At 37.7% G+C, this 11,896-nt stretch overlaps 1 protein-coding gene across 1 annotated transcript; it reads right to left on the bottom strand.

The window, feature by feature from the left end:
- ctsd (cathepsin D) lies at positions 1 to 10,216 on the bottom strand. The gene is made up of 9 exons (XM_042417026.1): positions 10,040 to 10,216; positions 7,104 to 7,260; positions 5,314 to 5,437; positions 4,451 to 4,569; positions 4,162 to 4,361; positions 2,757 to 2,879; positions 2,046 to 2,190; positions 889 to 987; positions 1 to 571 (listed from the first exon to the last, which is right to left on the bottom strand). Exons 1-9 carry the CDS (start codon positions 10,099 to 10,101, stop codon positions 410 to 412), a joined length of 1,191 nt encoding a protein of 396 aa, XP_042272960.1. The 5' UTR covers positions 10,102 to 10,216; the 3' UTR covers positions 1 to 409.
- Between the last annotated feature and the right edge of the window lie 1,680 nt (positions 10,217 to 11,896).

Genomic DNA, 11,896 nt, shown 5'->3' with positions numbered 1-11,896 from the left:
TCTTTTTAAAAGTGTTTATTCAGGCCAATCACATTAACATACATCCCAAAGGTCCACAAGCTTCACCCTAAAATGCAAATTAAAATCGTTCTGTTTAAAACAGGTCCCTGATTTAAAAAAAAAAAAAAAAAAAAAGTTCACTAAAAGATGTTTGATGTTTGAAAAGGTCACTACCGATACAGTCAACTGATCCCTGATCAAATACACACAACACATCACACAACGTATCAAATCTGCTGTTTCTCACTCTCTGCAAGAAATCGTAAAAACTTCAGATCAGTGCATTTCGACTCTACACAAAATCTATTGCTAAATACTGTTTGATTGCAAAGCAACAGAAAACGTGTGCAGCACAGACTTTCGTCTTCCAAAACTTGGACTTTTAGCTTTGCTCGCATGCAGGATGTGCTTATTTGGACTTGGCAAAGCCCACCCTGTTGTTCTCTCGGTCAAAGACGGTGTAGTACTGGCCGATGAATACATCTCCCAGAATCCACAGGGGCCCAGCGGGGGGAGGGATGTCCAGACCCATGAAGCCACTCAAACAAATCGTCTTTCCAGCCTGGGTCACCTGGATACATGGAAGGAGACACACAGTCAGAGACAGGGTGGCTATAATGTTACAATCATATAAAATAATAACCTTTAACATAAACCTGATAATCTGAAAGTGGCTGTGTGACAAATCAGGAAAAACAAACATGGATCTCTGTAATCTCTCCTCAGACAACAAACCAGCCTCCTCCTGGGCTTTGCCAAATGAAACAAAGCTGCACTTGTTTGGTTTCTCATGACGCAACACACAGTCACAGGGTTGTATTGTTTACTGCAGGAGCTGACTCTCTGTCGCCTCCTGCTGGATAATAATAAAACACACACAGTTCTCACCTTGAGGACGTACTGCTCTCCGGTCAGAGTGTAAGGCTTTCCGCCCAAGTTGAAGGTGATGACGGGCAGCGACGGGATCTTGTCACAGTTCACCATGTACTGAAAACACAAACGGCGTTCACTTATTAGTACAATAGAATTTAAACTAGAAACCGACATGACTGGAAAATAAAGCTGCAACATAAACACAGTAAATAGACAATGAAGCCAACACTTTTTTTATTTAATCTTAATTTATTGCACTGTACTTTTTATATCCTAAAAGTATAAAGTAAATCTTATTGTATTTACTGTATATGTCTGGTGAAGCAGATGTGACTCTTTCAGTGTGAGGTAGACAGTAAATTCAGCTAAAACTCAACTTGGCTAAACGAGGATTTCTCTAAACCTGCAAAACTGACTCAACATGTTTCTGAGTCTTGTCTCTGCTTGTCGTTTCCTCCGAAGCTGAACTGAATTGTTTGAATGAAAAGTTTTCCTGGGAAACAAGGTTGGGCTACTGAATCTTTAGTCAATTCAAATTTGTACTCAACTTCTTATTTGCTACAACTTGGGAGTAAAATTAATGAATTTACATCATTAATTGTTCTACAATACATATTTCATAGTGACATAAAATACTGATATTTTGCAAATATGCTACAGCAGATCAGGTTTTAGTGTAGCTGTGAGGAGATAAGGCTTCTTTATTTTTTATTATTGTCAACAAACTCAAACCATCAGTGTCTACCCAAACCCGTTGGTTCCTACTGAAGACTTAAATCTCACAAATGTCTTTCCACTTTTAGAAAAGGTTCAGTAGTTTCCTCAAACAGCTGCCTACTGTAGTTTTTAATAAACAAAGAGGAGCAAATGCATCATTTTCTCCTCTTAACAATGGCTGGTCTACTAACCCTGCTGTCGGAAATATTCACTACAGCACAGCTCTTGTTTTTATGGATGAATAAATGAAACCTTTGAACCTTTGTGGGAAATAGATTAGTGTGTCACCCAGTGAAACAGTGTGACTCAGTGACATATTTAACAGCTGTTGGACAACAGAACAAAGAAGTAAGTTATATCAGACTTTAGATACACACTCAGAATGTGTTAGAAACCCACAGGAAAACCACAGAATACCAGTAAAACTGTTCCTTTAGACAGCAGCACTATCTCACCTCTCCCTGGATGAGCGGAGTGGCTCCGATGGCCTTCTGCAGGGCTCTGACCTCCGTGGCGGGGCCGGTGATCAGAGACGTCCCGGTGTCCACGATGGCCTCACAGCCGCTCTTACACAGACTCAGCTGGCTGCCCACGGCCATCCTGTCATAAAAACACACACATACGCTTCAGTATCCAACATGTAATCTCTGTATCATGTTGGGTTTAGGACATTACACACTGAAGCAGACCTGTGATTAAAGCTGCAACTAACATTTATTTTCTTTATTTACTAATCTGGTTGTTATTTCTTCGACTATCTAGTCTATAAAAAAGTGAAAAATGGCTCCCAGAGCTTAAGGTGATGTCTCCAGATGTCTTGCTTTGTCAGACCAACAGTCAAAAACCAAAAGATGTTCAATTTAATATGATGTAAAACTGAGAAAAGCATTTGAGAAGCTGCAGCCAGCAAATGTTTGACTTCATGACAACTATTGTCTATGAACGACTGGTTGACTAATAGTTTTGTCATCTTCAATCTCCAAAATAAAAAAAAAATAAAACGGTTTTTGTTTTTAATAAACCATCTAATAGCTCAACAGTCTCTTAGAAACACGCTGATGTTTTTGTCCTCAGTGTTGCAACCTGCTGCTGTGTTCGTCATCATAACCAGGCAGAGAAACTATGACAACATCACCAGATCTGAGGGTGTGGAGTAACATTCTCACCCGTCCATGTGGATCTGCCAGTAGGCCTGGCGGGTGATGTTAACGTAGTTAAATTCTCCGGTGTAGTACTTGGGGTCAGTTCCTCCCAGCAGCAGCTCACCGCCGGGCTCGGTGTCCGGGTTCCTGACAGACACAATGAGGTTAGAGTGTCGTTCTACAGAAATTACCAAAAAAAAAAAAAAACCACAAAAAAACCCAAAACATTTCCTTGTTCAGCCTTGGTGGCGTCAAGCCGTGCAGATAGTTCTGTTTTTTTAGATGTTTACAGTATCTCTTGTCTCCCAGTTACTCATTTCCTCATCCAGCAGTTATGGAGCAACGTTATCATTCATTTGCAGTCGTGTTTCTGTCCACTTACTTGCTTCAATGTCAAATTAAAAGTCAAAGTTAAATTCCAATTTTAATGCCAAACAATCATGACATAATAAATTGTCTTCTACAGCATCTATCTATGTTAAATTTTGGTCAACACCTACTCTTGGAATTATACAGTAAAGGTCGAATCATAACTTTAGAAGAGCAACAAGAATATTGGAACAATAAATGTCATCACATGTTTTCTACTTTGACTGAGTGTAATCACCATGTTTGTGAGAATGAGCCACCTGCACATTAGTCTCATCTGTTATCAGTGACCCTGGTCCGACACCAGTGATGGCTGCTTGTGTAAGAACTGACAGATTCATGTTCCACACTCCAAACCAGCTGGCGGCAACATAGCAGTTAAGTTATGCTACGTTAGCGCTGAATCAATAGTGCGTTATCAGTGCTCTGTTAGCTAGAAAACAAGCTAACTAGGACTTTGACTAAGTATGATAGCAATACCAATACAGTGCTAACGTTACGCTAATGTTTGTTTAGGCAAAGACTGAACGGCAGATGGAAAAAAAAAAAAGAAAAGAGGATTGTAATGAAAGAAGTAGCACAGGTTCATTCAGTGTTTCTCCAGTAAGCTGATTTCTTAAATGTCATGTAAATGAGAAACCTGGTTTCAGTAATCTGGGTAGAGGATTAGAGAAACCTTATTTTTCTCTGCCATCTATACACATAACCAGGTTTCTGATCTGCTTTTTTATAAATATGCATGTTCAGAGAAAGCACAGCGGATCATCATCATCATCATCATCATCGCATTTAAAATATTCCATCCAAAATTTAACTAAATCTAATAGAAACTAACCAGTAAAAGTCTAAATAAGTTGGTTTCCACCACTGAATATCTGACTATTTCAGTAGGAGAGAAACCTGGTTACTGATCAGCTGCTTGTATAAACAGATTTACAGTAACCAGGTTACCACACGTTCCCATGGTTACCAACGTAACTCGGTTTCTCTGAGTTAACCTGGTTACTTAACTGCATATAAACACACTAAGCAACATGCTACAAGCTTTCTGTTCTCCCACCTGTTCAGGTAGAAGGAGAAGACGTTCTGCTCCACCTTCTTCTGACTCATGATGTTGTCAAAGACCGGCGCCACGCCGTCCACAGAGATGCGTGGGTAGGCCATGCCGAGGATCCCGTCGAACTTGGCTGCGATGAAGGCCACGCCGGGCTGCTTAATGGCCTCCCCGAAGAGCTGGCTTTTAACCGATATGTCCCCGATCTAGAAAAACAAACATAAGTTAGACAATTTCACATAAAACTCCAGTGAAGCTACAGTTTACTGTGACGCTGACGTGTGATGAAGCTTACTGTGCATGTGTCCTGACTGAGGTATCCTGACAAACTGCCGGTTCCATACTGGATGGCGAAGGCAGTACCGTTCTTCACGTATGAGCTGGACTTAGCAGAGTTATATTTGTGGTGAAGCACTGCAAAAAAGCAAAGACAGAAATGGAAAAGATGTTTTATAATATTAATATTTAATTTAACCTTTATTTAATCCAGGAAAAGTCTGCTCACACTGTTGCTGCCTGACATAATAAATCAGATAATGCAAAATATATCTCAAAATATATCACAATATCAGAGTCAAATATGCTGATAAAAATCACTAATAATATTTCTAATACAGTCATAAAATATTACATCCTAGAGTCACTTAAGACTCCTTAAAATCAACCTAGCAGCTGTCCAGATCTATAAAATAAGTGAGTAGGACTAATCTTAAACAATAACTCAAGGAGACACATCTCCAGACAGAGTCTGAGATGTTACAGTTAAGTCAAAAAAACCAAACTAGGGCTGCAATGAACGACTAGTTTCATGATTTTTTTTTTCTAGATGAATTGTTTCGTCCAAAAAGTGTCAGAAAACAGTATAAAATGCTCGTTAATATGTCTCTAGATGTCTTATTTTGTCTGATCAACAGCCCGAAATCCAAAGATATTCAGTTTATGATCATTTATGACACATAAAAGTCACATTTGAGAAGCAGAAACCTGCTAATGTTCACATTTTACCTTAAAAAAAAAAAAGATTATTCAATTTTCAAAACAGTTGCCGATTAATTTTCTGTTGATCGACTAATCGTTGCAGCTCTGGTTACATTTTACAGAGACTATCTGCACTTCAGAGACGTCATTCTACAGCTGACATGTGTCTGCAGGACTCACAGCATGCGATGTCTAACAGGGAGCAGTGAACGGAGGGAACCCACAGGTTGGAGGAACCGGTGTCAAACACCACAGTGAAGGGCTGAGGGGGGGTTCCCAGGCCGATCTCACCGTAATACTGAGCCTGGTCCAAAAAAAAACAAAAACAGAACAACATGTATATAATCATCAATAACAACAACCATCAGTATCTTGAGAGCTTGTAGAGATTTAGTCGTATTATTCTGGAGCTAATCTTACCCACTCAGGAGAAGAGATTACAGTAATCTGTCATTTTTACCCGCAGCAGAGAAACAAACTAAGCAGGTCTAATTATTAAACAACGTCAACAAGGTCTGATTGTACAAAGCGAGTTAACCAGACAAACCGAGGAATCTGAAGCCTCACAGCTGCCGGTGTCAGTCAGTCAGTGTCAGTGGGACTCAGGTCAAATTGTTTCTGAGTCATGTCAATAAATCAGCCGTTTAACTTTCACAATTACACCACAAAAAAACAAACGATTACTTCATACGTCTTAAAAAAAAAGAGGAAGTTAAGTTTCACTTCCTGTGACTGAGAGCCGTCGTTTCTTAACGCTGTATGAATTTTGTAAAGTCATTCAAGCTTCACTGAACTTCCCTTTTTAACAGCAGCGTGTGTGATTTATGCTGTAATTAGTGGCTGATTTGAGATTATAGCAGGAAACACATTTTTTCACATATGTGTGACGGTATAATGGTTTTAAAAATGACTTAAAAGTTACATTTATGTCTAGAAACTTTACGTATCAGCAGACGGTTTCAATAGAAACTATTTATCTGGTAGAAAGTAATTCCAGTAAAATGTGTTTAAAGTGAAGTCTGTGCATTATTTAGAATAAAGGAGACACTGAATCTGGAAGAAAATGTTGCTGTTATAAAGCTTTGAATATTTAAAGACGGACAAATAAAACTATCTGCATGTTTAGATTCAAGTCGGGTGAACTGACCCTTTTAAACAGCATGTTTATGTGATTGCGAGACCTTCAGCAGAGATCTGAGTCACTATTTTTCCCCAATATGGCCGACGTCTGGATGAAGGCGACAGTGTGAAGCCAGTTCTTTAATATTTGTTTAGTATTTCACCATCGAACCAGTTATTTACTAGTTGGGACTGTTGGGAAACCTGTTGAAATATATCAGCTTGAGAGAAGATCATCACGTGTTTGATCTGTTATTTTCACTATCAATTGATCTGTCTTGATTAACAGAATAGCTGATTAGTTATAAAAATGTCAGAAAATGGTGAAAAATGTTTCCAAAAGCCTGAGACGCGACCTAAAATATCTTATTTTGAGTCCACAGCTCATGTTCCTCCCCTTAAAATGTTTAAAGGCTGACTCAGGTCATAACTGAAGATAAGGAGGTATTGCCTGATAGTTTAGTAACACTGAGCAAATAAACAAACAAACAAAGGTCTGTCAGCTGAGGAGGATCAACTGGTCAGGTGTCGACACTGAGTCAGCTGTCACACGCTGAAGCTTCCTGTTTTATCGGTTTCATCACTCAGGAGGTGATGTTAGGATTCATCAGAGTGATTCAGCCTTTCTTAAAAACAGCTGTGTGTGCAGAAGATTTACTTGTCATGACAGGCAAGTCTCCGTTCATCTGAGGAGGATTTACAGAAAAAGGCGGTCACCACACAACAGGACCTTTGTTGCGTCCCCCCCCCCCCCTCCGCTCAGCTTTTAGCTTCCGAACAGCATCATTAGAGAAAGTGAAGACTTATAAAACAGGTGGACAGGTCAGCAGGGTTTGGAGAGAGATGCTTACATCAAGGTAGTTCTTCAGGGTTTCTGGAGTGGGTCCATTGCTGCTCGGGAAGCCGAGGTTGTACTTAAGGGACTGTTTGTCGGCCAGAAGCTCCTCTGCTCTCTTCCCCGAGTCTGTCAGCTCACGTCTGATCGAACGGAATTTCTTTAAGGGGATTCTGCATGAGAGGAGAAATGTTGAGAAGATACACTGAAGTTAAACTGAAAACTGAAATAATCAACACGACCTGCAGCCTTTAAGATAAGACTTGACCCACTTTTTAAAACACTTATCAGCACACAGTATCACTCAGAGTGTTGCAACATGAAAGCTGCAGCAACACAAGTTAACATAACTTCACCGATCTGATCATTAAATCTTCTATCAAGTCGTTTTAATGCTCTAAACTTCAGCGACTTGCAGTATCAGCGCAAGATTCATTAAGCCTGATAAATACCGGAAGACTCTCCGTCGCCGTATTATCACTCTTAAGAGTTAAAAAACAGGAAGCAGAAGAGTCATACGAGAGACCACAGACTGAAGGGAGGCTTCACTTTTATTTTTAGCGCGTAGCACGATCTGCAAAGTCACAAACGAAAGCTGCAACTCTCGATCCTTTCTATGAATTTATCACATGTTTTTTAATCAAAATCACAGTGTGTGCGACTGTAGTTATTAAATCACAGGAGGTGCAATATTTGTTAAAGGTGAAATATCATTTTAAATGAAACATTATCATGCTGCAGAGACTTCCTGGACTACACATCATATTCTACAGACTTAAGGAAACATCTGTGTTCGGTGCAGATCGCTGCAATAATCCAACCATAATCATTTTAATGTGTTTTTTAATGAAAATGTGAATAATAATGTAAAAATGATCATTCCCTCTAATATCACAAATCATATCACAGTTGCAATTTCAGTAAAAATAATCGCAATAAGATATTTTTTCAAAATCATTCAGCCCTAAATAGAAGTTAATAAGTTATGATTAATCATTTAGCCTTTAAAATGTCCCATATTAGGAGAAATGCACCCAAAACTATTTCTTTAAATTGCTTACTTACATAAAAACAAGTTAATATTTATTCATACTGCACTTTTTAAAAACAAAAGTTGCTTTGTGTGCTTCACAATAAAAGCATTAAACACAAAATATCAAACATGCAGGAAATATAAACAATATAAACAACATTAGCAAAAAAAAGCAAAATATCTAATTTCAAAGTTACGCAGCAAAGACAGATGAAGACATTTTAAGCTGAGTCTAAATCATCAAATAGACAATAGTTAAAGAGACATTTTAGCTCCTATATGGACAAAACAATTCAGATTCCTGATAAGTAATAATTCAAAATGTTTAACTCCGCTGGCTGAGCGAAGGGAGAAAGTGCGACACTGGAGTTATTTGCTCCAGATACTTTGTCTTTACAGGACAGGAAGCATCATTTTTGGCAGTTTGACTGAAGTATAATTCACAACAGAAGTCTCTGTGCAAAAAAACACAAAAACATCTCCCAGTATTTTGGAAATACATATTTGTTGTTTGCTTTAAATTCTGCCTGATAAACGACTAAAATGGGTACATACAATTATAATTAAAGTCTATGTATATGTGTTGATTGACAGAGAATTCATGTGCAAATAACTGATGACTCATTTCAGTCATTTTACAATCAAAAATACCAAAAAGTTAAAAAATTTGCTGTTTTTCTTCAACATATTAAACAGTCAAGTGATTATCTGAAGATTTTGGCCTTTTGGTCGGACAAAACAAGCAAATCAAAGTCATCGCTGTAGGCTCTGAGAACATTTTTCCCACTATTTCACAGATAAATGATATATCAATAATTAAAGTGATTGATAGTTGCAGCCTCTAGTCTTGTGTTTTAGGTTTGACTGGTTCTGTGACTGGAAAGCTGCAGGAGAGCAACAGTTAACTTGGCAGCTACGGTTTACAGGTGTGATCAAGCCTCACCCTTTATTCTCCTTCACTATAACACACCGTTCATGTTTGGATAGTAAACACATATGACTGCGAACCCCAATGAGCAAAACAAAAGCCTTATATTAGTCACTTTTATACTCCTCCTGTCACAGACACTCGTCTCCGTAGTGTGACTGACCTGTTTCAACGCTGATAAATAAAAACAACAGTATCATGAATGGAAACATGTTGGGAAACATTTCTTTTGTCTGCTGAAAGACGGTTTAAAGAAGTGCTGGGATCAAAGCAACATGCTCAACTAGATGTCACAAGATCAGCTCAGTAGGGATTGTTACAAAGAGAAGATCACATGCACTGAAGAGAGACTGATTTAGTATTACTGATCATTAACACTGTGCTGATTGATTTACTGCTCATATATTTTATTATTCAGGTCGTAGTGGATGGCGACGGCGGTGTAGTTGAGTGCATTATACTGAATGGTGTTCCTGATATTTTGTCCACTCCGTTAACATACATGAGGGCGAAATATTATGAACACTTTTCAGTATAATGCACTCCAGGAAACCACCACTACGACCTCAATTATAAACATAAAATAGATTTATATAATTACATAATTTACACATTTCTTCATTCTAGTAGATCTTTACTTATAACATGTGCATTTTTTTGTATTTTACACTTGCTTTGGCAATGTGTTCCTCATGCTAATAAAGCCTCTTTGAATTGAATTAGCGATTATTAGTAGAAGAGACAATAAACTAGCAGACGTTAGCTAGCTATAAATATGAAGCAAAAACAAATGATGACTTTAAAGCTGTGGCGCTTCTACATTAAAGACACACTAGGTTTTATATGTGCAATTTGACCCGTTTGTCCGTCGTAAAGTGTTGGGTAACAGAGTTAACATGGTGTAAGTTGCAGGCTCGCTAACGTTACTTCACGTAACTCGCGCTCACGTTGCTTAAAAAAATGTATTAACGGTTATATATATTTTTCTTACCGGACAAGAGCGTCGTTGGTCAGAGCCAAAGCCGCGAAAACGAACAGGAATAAACTCCTCATTGTGATAGTCGCAGGACCACAGAAACCATGAACAACTACAATGACTGAGCAGAACAGCTTCTTGTCGACAAACAACCGACTTTTATCAGCTGACTGGAGAGGAGTCACCGTCACGTGAGCCTCAATCTGTTCAGGAATGGCGTCACTTCCTGTTTTTTTTTAAGCTTCCTGTTTTATTTGTGTTTTGAAACAACAGTCAGGTGTCTGAATGAACAGTGAAAGAGGTTTTCCTCGCTGGAATCGTTCCTCCTGTTCATACTGGCTGTTAAAAGATCCTTCATATGTGTTTTTAATGTAAATGATGGAGGACAAAATCACAGTGTGTTTAAAAGTTGATGTGAAGCTTATATGAGGCTTCAGCAGTCTGAGTTAGTCATTTCAAGTAGATATCTGACACATTTACAGTCTTTTTAGCATCAAGTTCCCTCTTTGTGTTGTGGTGGAAGTATAGCAGCAAAAAGAGGGACTTTGGCACTAAAAAGACTGTAACTCATTAGGACGGATTAGCTTCAGATAAACTTTTAAATACATTTTTGTCCTCCATCATTTACACTGTAAGTGCATTATAAAGGGACCTTCTAATGGTCAGTATGAACAGGAGGAGTGATTACAGCAAGAAAAACATGTTTCAATGATCATTTAGGCTCCTGACTGTTGTTTTAAGACAAAAAAATAAAAAATTGCGAACCCGTCCTTTAGGTCCTGTATTGAAAATCCTACTTAAAAAATACAGAAATAATAATTTGATTATCAAAATAGTTGCAGATTGATTTTCTGATGATCAACTAATTGATTAATTGACTAATTGTTGCAGCTCTAAATTTCGACATAGGAAATAAAATTTATGACTTTGTATCTTAACTTTTACACGTTATCTCATCATTTTGACTTATGAATTCAAAATATTGGTTTATTATCTCACTTTTGACTCAAGATGTCTTGACTTAGTATTTCACAAATTTGAAGTTTGACTTAGAAAATGTATTATCTCATAATCATAGTATCTCATAAGATGAACTTAAAAGATCCAAAGATTTGACATTATCGCATTATTTTGACTAAGAAAGTAAAATATTTGTATCTCATAACTTTTGATTCAGTGACTCATTGGCTATATAACCATAACCTTCACTTAGTACCTCATAATTTTGACTTACCATCAATACTTTTATTAATATCATCCGTTTTTTCCTCTTTCTCTGCCAGAAATGAAAATGAAATCTATCAAACATTTTTGATAAAATGAGATGTCTTGTTTTTAATCATATTTATATGACTGGTTGTTGTTTGTTTATTATTCTAAACAGACACAATGACACTATTGAAACAATGAACTGCCTTTCTTTAAATACATTTAATGGGTTATTAGACATTTAGGGTATTATTATCATGCATATACTTCAAACACAATATGCTGTTTATATTCCTGCTCCTGTTGTTTTTGTTACAGTTTTCTGCCTCATATTTACAGTCCAAATAAAGCGAGAGGTCAACAGCTGACACTGATTCATCAGGATATGTACAGTAGACCAAAAGGGGGAAGAACCTTTGTGACAAGTACGCTTTTGAAGTGCAGGTGTTTCTCTTGAATATTTCTATTTTGGGAGATTTTATACTTTTTCCTCCACTACAATTCAGACGGAAATATTTTACTTTTTACTCCACTGCAGATATTTATCTGTCGGCTGTATAAAAATCTTGTAACCAACTTTTCAGAAACTGAAAGACTTGTTTCAACGTGATGTCAGTGACTTTTAGACAGAAAGAAACTTCAAGCTTGTAATCCTTCAACTGA

The sequence above is a fragment of the Thunnus maccoyii genome, chromosome 1 (genome assembly GCF_910596095.1).
Source record: "Thunnus maccoyii chromosome 1, fThuMac1.1, whole genome shotgun sequence".
NCBI classification, from domain to species: domain Eukaryota; kingdom Metazoa; phylum Chordata; class Actinopteri; order Scombriformes; family Scombridae; genus Thunnus; species Thunnus maccoyii.
Note: the sequence above shows the minus strand (reverse complement) of the source record. Positions and strands in the feature narration are given on the sequence as shown.

What these genes read in the sequence shown, in the direction of transcription:
- ctsd (XM_042417026.1), bottom strand. Translation starts at nt 10,101, where the DNA reads ATGAGGAGTTTATTCCTGTTCGTTTTCGCGGCTTTGGCTCTGACCAAC. An exon ending in CCCTGAAGAACTACCTTGAT is followed by an intron (nt 5,438 to 7,103) that starts GTAAGCATCTCT and finishes TTTTTGGACCAG; the next exon opens with GCTCAGTATTACGGTGAGAT. An exon ending in TTCTCCTTCTACCTGAACAG is followed by an intron (nt 2,880 to 4,161) that starts GTGGGAGAACAG and finishes TGTGTCTGTCAG; the next exon opens with GAACCCGGACACCGAGCCCG.